The sequence below is a fragment of the Drosophila arizonae genome, chromosome 3 (genome assembly GCF_054131065.1).
Source record: "Drosophila arizonae isolate 15081-1271.41 chromosome 3, UAZ_ARI_1.0, whole genome shotgun sequence".
NCBI classification, from domain to species: domain Eukaryota; kingdom Metazoa; phylum Arthropoda; class Insecta; order Diptera; family Drosophilidae; genus Drosophila; species Drosophila arizonae.
The window spans coordinates 15,160,069-15,171,151 of record NC_142923.1 but is presented as its reverse complement, the minus strand read 5'-3'; the positions used below and the strand labels follow the sequence as shown (position 1 = coordinate 15,171,151).

The window sequence follows — 11,083 nt, the reverse complement described above, 5'->3', positions numbered from 1 at the left end:
AACGGCAGAGCAAGTATATTAGTTTATAAGGTTGTCAGACAAAGAGAGAGGATGTATGTCAACATGATAAGATTATCTACGAGCATCAATTTGTGTTAAGATAAAGGCAATTTTGTATGCCAAGCGGTTTGAATGTGGAACTTAAATTGTTTATTTAGAACAGTTTAGAACAGTTTTTACCGTATAATATAAATATATAATATTGACTCAGCAGATGCCAAGAGGTAAAAATATTACAAATTAAAATATGTATAGTCAACTAAACTGAACTGAAATAGACTGAACTGAACTGCGCACAGAGTATTGCGCAGTCATGCAGATTAGTTTGATTTGGTTTTCATTTGTTTTCTTTAATTTTCTACGGCCTGATTGAATGTCAATGGACAACTGTCGCTCCATAAGATATGTGCGCTCTGATATCACTTACCGCCTTATTACGCACTAATTGAATTAGAGAGGAAGAGAGAGTGGGAGTAGGGGCAGAGGGCCTCGGTATGAGTCCCACCCACAACATGAAGCACTCTCTAATTGGCATTGATGCGCATCTAATATTGCCCCCGATAATATGATTTTGTGTGCTGCGGGCCAAGTAATGTAATTAGCGGAACAGTTTTGCGGCAGTCACACGTGGAGAATGCTGCACTCGATTCCTGAAGAAAGTCACGCCCCAAAACCAATCCATGCGCCACATACACGAGTATATGCATTTGATTATTCATAGGCTCGTGGAGCTAATGATAATTGAGCTCAATGGAATTCAGGGCAAACATTGCAAATTACTCAGAGTTAAAAAAAAATGCTTAGTTTTAATGATTGAAAGAATGCAACTATTTGCATGGAGTGAATCATAATGGTATTCAACTATGTAACTTTGGCAATAAAATAAAAGCTGATCGGGCACTGTTATAGTGTGTATAAAAGCAAGGTTATTGTATTTAAATACCTTTGCTTATGACGAAGAATATTAAATATCATACAAACCTAATATCTCTTCTTGACATACATACAGATGTATTCCGTAAACTCTTGACTTACAGTTGCAATAGATACCAGGGCCTATATCATATAGAACTTGCTGCCATGTAAATAATAGCCTCGCAGTGCATTTACTTCTCTATTGTACTTTAAATTGATTTCTGCTTTTAGCTGCTTACAGTTGTTGTTTGCTCAACATATACAATTTCTCGGAAACCACTATAAAGAAAATCTTGCAAGCCGCCAAGACGTCTAAACTTTGCGTCGGTCTCAATTCAAGCGTTTAGAAACTACGATTCATATATGTCAGCACGATAAAGCTGAGAATTTCTAGATTAGAAACATATACATACTTATTATAATGCAGCTGCTAGAGTGTTTGAAATGACAAAAATATGGTTTCTTAGTAAAGTATTTTATATATTTCCATTATATATATAACCATATAAATATAAAGAAACTTAAGATTTTTAATTCCCTTAAGCTCAATAAATTCCATGTTTGCCTTCATAAATCTCATAAAATTCTCAAAAAACTTCATTTATTTAACGTGTTACGTTTTGCCTTTATGTTTTTTTTTTTTTTTTTTTTTTTTTTTTTTTTTTTTGTTCTGCCCACCTTTTTGGGTATGACTTCATCTCTCATTTATGTTGAGCACATAAAACAAAAAAACATGCATTATAAACAGGGTTCCATAAAAGTACAATAGCTATATATTCATCCATCAGTTTGCCCAAGATTCAGCTAAGTGTGGCTCAAGTGCTAAACAAGTATTTGTTTACTTGCGCAAATATATATAGAGACATGTATATGTATATGTGTGCATTGTCTACCTTATATACATAAATACGCAAATCAAATTAACATCTAGTACATATGCACATAATTCATTCGTAGAACTTTTATTGGCGGCATTTGTTATGATACAATGTTAATTTATATTATATTTCGCTCTTCATTCAGAGCACTATAGGTTTTGTATATATATATATATATATATATATATATATATATATATATGTTATATAGCTGTATTTGCTTAAGTGCTTCCTCTATTTACCCGTACGCTCGTATTACCCATTCTATCTGATTGTGTTTTATTTTTGTCGAAAGTGACGCTTCACGTGTTGAGCGCTTGTGTCACGGCTCAACTGCTTGGGGAGGGTTACTGTTTCTGTCTCGCAATACCCTGTGATTGACTCGTTCAAGGCATGAATTATGTTTGTAAACTATTGAAAATGAATGCAATCTAAAAATCTTGATTTCTTTTATAAAAAATTCCATAAATTGTTTTACTAATTTACCACATTAATATAACATACATATATTTATTTCTAAACATAAAAGGTTGGAGCTAATTAAAATGAAGATTAAAATCGTATATTTATTTTCCTTGATGCGAATTGAGTCAAATATTTTATATATGTATATTTTTTATATTATATTTTAAAAGGCAATTAAACTCATTTGAGTATCATTATAAATAATAAATTTATACATAAAAAAAAATAAATAAATAAAATACATATATTAATAATTGAACTAAAATTTTATAATAACGATTCACATGAATAGATTAAAGATTAAACAATCTTACTATACTTCTTTTTATATTTTGGTTCACATAAACAAATATAGAATATACATACTTTCCTCTTGATTATTTGCTGAATTATATACCAAAAGTGAATGTAAAACTGTAAGAGAATTTTTCGACTAAATCATAAAAATAAATTTAATCATATATCATGTTTACATTGGAATATATTAACTATATGTAGCGTACCAAACTATATCCATAGAGCATCTGCCAGTCCAGTACCCATGTTTGTTTGATTTCCTCTCTATGTGTTATTGCTATAAAGGTGTATTCTTTTTTGTATTCTCTTTTTACTTTTTACATTTTGCTGTAGTTTTCATGCTGTTCATTTGTTTGGCGAACGGAAGCATCGCCTCTGAACTTTTGACGTTTGCTTTTTTGTGAGTATGCATATATATATGTATGTGTGTGCGTGTGTTTGCGCTTTAATAAGCGCTACATATACCTGAATATGTTTACCTGCCTCATCATATGCAAACTATAAGTATTAACATCAGTTAATTATTGTATATATTTCCGAATTGTCTATACAAAGTTCTCTCTATACACACTCGTGACGCATCTTATATATAGTTAATGTTTACACACATATAAATATGCTATATATAATCAATGTTCAAGCATTTGAACTTAATAGGTTGTACTGATCCAAGCCAGTTGCTGCTTTTCTCTATCATTTTAGATACACTGCCCTAGAAGCTATCAGCGCAGTCTCTCCATTTTGGTAACGACAACAATTAACAAGCCCATTTAACCCACATTCAGCCATCTATAATCTGCACTCGATATATATAGACTGGCAACAACAAACAAAGGTCTTATCGATTGCCTTCAAAACGCGACCTTCACTTGGGCTGACTAATAAAATGCTTTCTATGGCACGCTCATCAGACTGAGTTCCTAAATGATTAATGAATGCATGTCATGCATTATTTAAGTGTAATTTAATGTACTCCCCGATAATCTCGACTCATAATTTTCAAGCACTTTCCATGCACACATAAGTCATGCGATTATTTCTCCCAACTTTCCACAATTCAAGACATTAAAAATCGTATTCACGATGATGTTGTACTCCTCTGTTTGAACAGTAGATGCATCTTTATCTAAATTCAATTTGCCGCCCGCCTTTTAAGGTGGAACTGATTGACAGACTGACAAACTGACCGACTGACAGTCGTGCTAATATTGACATTGAAAATGGTGACTAGTGGAAAAACTCGAAGCATAAAACTCGAAACTTAAATCCGAAACCTGTTCCTGCACTGAGAACGAATCAAGTTTTAAGCTTTTCCAATTCTATTTCTATTTTTATGAGAGTTGAGAAAAAAGTGAAAAAAAAAAAAAGAAAACAAAACTGCAGGTGCAATCAGTTTTATGGTTTATGAGTCTTGTTATGTCGCTGTTTATGTTGACTCACGGCCACTGAATGCTCCATTTAAGCCGCAAATTGTGGACCCCAGAGACCCCTCACGTCAACTGCTCCCCGCACACATTTGATGCTTATAAAATAAACTATTAATAATACACGCTCCTACTGTTATTGTTGCGAAATTTACCGGAAATTTGGCACAATTGTCGGCACCGGCAAAGCAAAACCAAAAAACAAACAAACAAACTATAAAAATAATTTAATTAAATGTATCCAATTTTTAGTTTTGTGCGAAAATGTGAAAAGAAAAACTTCTCACGCGAATGCTGAAGCCAACGAAAATGCTATGGGTATAGGGTATATTGGCTTATTATAAAAATACATATATATAAATAAGAAATTACAAAATTTTCCTTATCTATCGGCAATTTTTACTGACTTTTGTTCACTTAAAATGAATAAACATTGTATATTTACCTATATATACAGGTATTGCAATAGTCATGCACTCCCGATCAGAGCACTCGCATATCTTTCTTGTTTTGTTTAGATATTTGGGAATTTTCGTTTGTATTTTTGCACAAAGCGTAATATTCTACATAGGAAAAAAAAAGAAACATTCGTTTAGCATGACCTATAATAAAAACATTTCTTGCGAATCCGAAGCGCTGCGAATTTTTTAAATTAATGGCAACTTAATTTATGATCACGCCTCAGATTTTCAGCAATGATAAATAATGCAGAGAACACAAATTGAAGTGGCAGATAAATAAACATCTTGTGGATTCCACAGCAAGTGAAGCAACGACAGCAACAGCAGCAGCAAAAATGAAAATGTGTGAAACCACTAAGTTTAACTAGGCTCTTTAAGTCTGTAAGTCCGTAAAGCTGTAAGAGAAACTAGGGAACGTACGACTAGGTGAAAGGTGCGAATTTTACAGCTGTTATATGCTTAATAATCACAGAGATTTACAATCTTTATATAAAGAAGCCTCTTCGAATGAATATATAAACATTTTCAATGCCTTGTTCGCAATAACGCCAATGGGTGAAAATATATTTCGAATATAATATATATACACTAAAGTATTATTTCTTGTTAATTGGTTGAGTAAATAAATATAGATTTCACTTTCAATTGAAATATATAATCATTGAAGCAAAACATATTCCCATTGTTCATTCCATTCTTTTTAACTAGAATTACTAATTACCTTGAATAGTTCCACGATTTTGTATACTCAATTTAATTAGCAGTGCAATTTCGTATATCTTGTTGATAAAAGTGCTAAAAACTTTAGCCTTGCATACCAAAGAATGTTTACAGAATTGTAATACATGTATCATCTGCGAATGGATATTTTTTAGCATTCAAGAAAAATAGGTCTGAACTGATCAAATCTTTATTTTCTTTGAGTAATAATACATTACTTATCTTTTAAAGATTTACTAAATTATAGCAATATGAACTACTACTATATTTCTTAAATATTTATTCAACAGTCGGTATATTTCCTTAGGTATTAATTTTTGTTTTGCTGTAAAAATTCTTGGAATTTTTTTAACAAATGTATGCAGATTATATTGAAAGATTCTTTTAATTTCAATTCTTAAATAATTTAAATCTTTACAGCGAATCTTTCTCTGCATGCTTTAATATATTTATATACAATATAATGCCAAATTTAAACTTGGCTCAGCTCGTTTAATTGGGACAGTAGGGCCTTCGAGCCCTAGACACACACACAGACACAAATGCTGAAAAGATTCTGTGATAAATCAGACAAGCAAAGGTCGCTGACATGTCGCATTGTGTCTCGTGTGTCAGCAAACACTTTTTTCTTGTTTTGTACCCGTTTACACAGAAAAACAAAGAATGCGAATGAAATCCACTGAAAAGCACGACAGATCCAAACTTTGGCACAGAGAGCGAGGGACAAAGTTTGTATTGTCAGCGCTCCATACGGAAGCGAGTTAACTATATACATATATATTTTTTCATTTTGTTGTTTAGTAACTATGTCAACCCGAGACTCGAGAGATATAACAAACGATGTCTATTCTAATGTGGATACATGCTAAATATTTGCCAGCTAAGTCTGCAGATAAATCTGCCGTGTAGACGAACTCAAGTAGAATTCTATACCAAGTGCTAAATGCTTGCTCACGCATTGCCAACGCATCGATGGCATTTGTTAAGGGAATAGTCGTAAAAAATGATTGTTGAGCATCTGAGAAAATCCATTTGCATTTTACGACTCCAGTCAAATTTTTATGCATTACCTAATGTGGGTATATTGATTTGGGCATTCGGTATGTAATGTTTAGAAGTGGATGTTTATGTTGTCAAAGTTTTTCTGAACAACTGTCAGCTGTCAAATGAGTTTTTGTTTAGAAATAAACATAGTAAATTCTAGCCTAGATTAGTAATTACTCGCCCAGAAGCGTATATCAACTTCCACTTGACACAGCTAAACTTACTTTCTAGTTAATGATAGATGCCCTCACAGAGGTCTGGCCATAGGAGCTGACTGCGTTGTTCGTTAGCTCAGAGTCTCTAAACAAGTTAAATGAGAAAAAGTTAAATTGATATTGAAGTAGCTGCTGTTTGAGAGGGGGCTGCAACTGGGTGGCAGTTGTGCAGCTTGTTTGTTTATTATGCAATAGAGTAGAGTGCAAAAGCAACACCAACAACAACAACAACTGCCGTCAACAAACAACAATAACAACATAGTCAACTGTCAACAGAGCACAAAAGTCGCAGACATTCGCAAATAACAAAAGCGCGAAAAGTGCCAGGAGAAAGGGTAGAAAGATGATGAGTGCGCTGCATGGAGTGCGATGGCATCTAAATAGTTTTAGTAATGCCTGTTTTTTAGAGGCGTGGCAGTACGTGTGGGTGGCGAAATCGTTTGCATTGCGCATTTTTTCTATGAAAGCTCAATTGTCAATAATAAAGCAAAGAGATTCACGATGTAACTGTTCAATTTATGCAGCTCAGCAGTGATTATTGATTACTGTTTGCTGATTATTGATTTCACGTATACTCATTAGATGAACAAATATTGAAGTTTTAGCAGTTCAAACAGTTGAATGCTTTTCTATTTTCTCTTTGATTCTACAAATCAATGAAGTTTTTGTTGTTTATTTATGAATGAACTTATCGCTTATAAAAGCTAAGAGACTTTATAATTTTTATCAGCATGTAAAATACAAAATAAAATACTCAAATAAAATATTTGCCTTATATTACAAAAAAAAATTTATAACAAAAACCTGCTGACAGCCTTATATTCAAGTATCAGTAAGCTATACGATATTGTTTACATAAAGAGATTACAAATTAAATTAAATACCAAAATATGTATTTCATTATAATTGTATATAAGCTATGCACGGCATTAATATTTATCTAGAACTCAAGTCTCCAGTTAACTTAAGTAACGCTTGAAGGCCTTCCCAGCTGCATTAAGATGTGTGTCACCTGCTAGCCTAACCCTTCAAGGTCAAACGATACACTTAACTCCACTTGCCACTTCCCACCTCGGCCGCATTGGCTACTTTATTTCAACAAATTCATTTTGCCCTCTGGCAGTTGCTCAACAGCTTTTGCTGACGGACCGGCGCAAGCAACAACAAAAAAGACCACAAATCAAGCGCTTGGGCTGAGGCTTGTGGAGCGGTGGGGCTCAGCCTTGAGGACAACTACAAAGCAAACGCATGAAAAAGCAAGTGCAGCGCAAAGTAGAAAGAGCACAAAATATATAAAAAAGTTCCCACGCGACAAGAGTGCAGAAGCTAATCGTATAGAAAAAAAAACAACAGTTTTTCAATTCTTGGACATGTGAAGCAGCGAAAGAAAAGAAATAACAAAATAAACTAGTATCAAAGTTTTTTTTTTTTTGTGGTTGAAAAGACTCAACTTGAAAATACCCTGTGTCCCTGTGTCCAGAGCCAAGTTGGACAAACGGAAGTGGCTGACTTTGATTTATGATAGTAACTCAACTTAAATCTGAAAATATTCTTTATTTTATTTTTTTATGCCCTATCAAATGCAACTCGACCGATACAGCTCTTTCCACATTCTCAAGGGTATAAGGAAATAATTAAAGCCGATTCGAATCACTAGAAATCAAAACGATAGAAAGCAAAAGAAAAGCAAACACAAGCTTTTGTAATAAAAAAAAAAAATAAGTAAAATGAAAAACAAAACATTTTTGGAGTAAAAAGCACATTAGACGAACGTAGTTGAAAGAATATTGCGACGTCTTCAATCTAAACTCGTAATTGCCCCGTCTACAATTTAATGAACGTTGTGCTATGGCGTCTGCTTGGGAAAGTTGACAGTTTCAGTGCAATTGCTGTTTCCACTGGAAAATTGGGTGTGTTTTACACACACAGGCATGTCTATATATCATGTGGATGTCTACTTTCTAAATAGTACTTAGCACTTTCAATTGTACATAGAGCATAGCCATAAATAGCTGTAAAACAACAGACGAGAACCTGTCAGCGCCTGCCGACCAACTAATTATGGCCAAGAGACCAATCTTAGTTCGTTTTCTATCTGCAGCGACTGTGTAATAGGCGCTAATCAAGCAGCTGGCCAAAAAGTAAATGTCTGCCATTAATTGCTCAATTGTCACAGCAGCCGAGTTGTCTTTGCTTGGCGAGTTGAATAAACCTCTTGAGCTACAGCTTGAACTTTGGCAACTGCTTCAGCGAGACGATGCCACACCCACCATAAGCCGGCACTGGAGTTGCCATTTAGGTGGGCAGAAAAACAAGTTTCAAGAACCCAAAAGCCGATTAGGATGCCTTCAAGCAGATCTTTCGACGCTGCATTGAGCAATCAAATTATAAATATCAAGTCGAGTGATAGAGGAAGGCCGAAGAGTTTCGTTAAAAATATTTTTGATAACTTGAAATTGTTGAATGCACTTAATACACTATATATTTATCATGCAGACGAATGTCTTACTTGAGTTTATTAATTAATATGTCTTCCTTCTCCTTCCTTCCCTCTCTTTGTCTAATTCATTGTCTCTGCGTACAGGATCTTGTTACCTAGTGCCATCTTAATAATATGTATATTGCATAATCGAATGAAAGTCTTGCGGCACTTTTTCCCACTTGAGTGTTGCGTCAGGTGATGCGATTAGCAGTGCAGCATAATATGTGAGTTATAATGCCACGGCTATTGGCATTATACGAAATGATTTAAATGAGCCGCTGCAGTTGCCTGTCCGCCATCCAACCAATCGCATTGTGCGCAAATGAACAAAAAGCCATCTAATGAATGCCTCGAATTTGTCGAACGTGTTCGAGGCTTGAATTGTGCGGCTAATGATAAACTTCCTCATTTGTGGAATCGCGCATGTAAATTCGCTCACAAATCATCGGGCAATTTGTATTGAGGCTTAAGATTTAGGGCCAGCCGTCTTCCAAACTGGGTGAAATTTGTTTTTATTTTCTTCTTTTTTTTTTTTTATTTTATTTTTTATTTTTGCGCCAAGCTCTACATACAATAGCTCTCTTCAGTTCCACATCAAATCAATAGAATTGTCGGGCAGCTTAGAAAGTTCAATATTGTCAATGCGTTCGTTTTGTCAAAGTTATGCGAGAGATTTTCAAAAGCTCAAGTGGAATGTGTCGCTGGCCCATGGAGCCCTTAAAGAGCTTATTATAATTACAGCACGCATTGAAGTAGTTGACACTTTGAATAAAATATATTTTGTTATCTTTATTAAGAGGCGGTTTCATTTGGTGATGTTCAAGGGTTTGTTTGTATTTATTTCTGGCTGACTTTATATGATTAGTTTTTCTGTTTTTGAGACTTCATTACAGACAATCAATATATTTTCAGAATAAAACTAAAACTAAAATAACTAAATATATTTATAAAAATTATTACTTAAGTGAGCATTATTAGATCTAAAGAAATTGTATCAATACTCTGAATCAAATTAACTTCTACATATAATATATATATAGTAATCTGATTCTCGTATGAACTCCCACTTTTAATTACAATTTTCACATGCTTTACATCTGCTCGAATTCCAGCTCAATATTCGCTGACTAGACGTCAAAAATTGAATTTACGGCAATGTTCAAGCCAAGTAAACACAAACGATTTTTGCGACGGGTTCGTTGCACCCAAACCTGCCCTGATGATGACCAAAACCGAAACTGTCGCGCCTTTTGCGGCCTTTTCCGCTGCGTCACTTGGGAAACCGGGCGCAGTGACAGACGCAGCTCAGAAATGAAATTTTATAATAAATAAAAAAAAGTCTCAGAGTATCCATGCAAACAAACATAAGCATAACCCAGTGCATTGTATGATGACATTGCTATGCAAAGTATTTCTTTTTATCAGCGCAATTCATGCAAATTCTCAGCTCAGTCTGGTGGCCCTTCTCCCTCTTTGTTGTTATTTATGTAAAGAACTCTACAATAATATGTAATATGAAACGGCTAAAAATAGAAGTGGGGACAAGGCATGTGCCTTTAGGGTCGACAGTCTATCCAGCGGATGTGGCGGACACACTTAGATAAAAAATATATATGCGAATTGTTCGTCTAAACTAAGAGTATGTAGTATAGGACTGATAACTATTGAAAGTCCCTCATATTATAGTGTTTATATTCAATATTTTTATACTTGAATTGAATTGAGCAAAAACAAACTTTATGTAGTCCATTATATTTATTATCAGTTTACAGAGCTGAGTCATGTCTTGAGCTTTGATAAAACTGGCACAATATGCGTATATCAATTCCAGCAATTGCAATGGCCTTCAAAATTCTTTAAATTGCAATTCATATAACATAACGCAAACATTAGAATATTTTTTTCTGAAAAAAAATTTGAAGCTGTAGTGAATATGCAAATAAGTTTTCAAGAAATGACAATCAAAACATTTAAATATAATACATATTTATTGAATTGAATATAGGTCATATACAAGGAAGATAAATATAAAACTGAAGCAAAATACCAACTTAGCATTTTAAATTGTGATTTATTTTAAAATACGTTAGAAAATGAAAAGTAAAGTAAATTTGTACTTTATATACATATTTACTTTTTTCATTATATTTATACCCTGAACCCATTGAAAATGGGAAATCAG

At 33.8% G+C, this 11,083-nt stretch overlaps 1 protein-coding gene across 13 annotated transcripts in view; it reads left to right on the top strand.

The window, feature by feature from the left end:
- Ziz (dedicator of cytokinesis protein Ziz) overlaps window positions 1-11,083 on the top strand; it is a 33,175-nt gene that overhangs the window by 2,595 nt on the left and 19,497 nt on the right. For 8 of the 13 annotated variants that reach the window (XR_001915650.2, XM_018002398.2, XM_018002400.2 and 5 more), the window contains exon 2: window positions 3,258-3,299. The exons of the other annotated variants lie outside the window; for them this stretch is intronic. Coding sequence is in view for 7 of the 8 variants with exons in the window: in XM_018002398.2 (XP_017857887.1) it covers window positions 3,258-3,299 (42 nt within the window). In the remaining variant the exon portion in view is untranslated. The remainder of the gene's footprint in view (window positions 1-3,257; window positions 3,300-11,083) is intronic. 13 annotated transcript variants of the gene reach the window in all.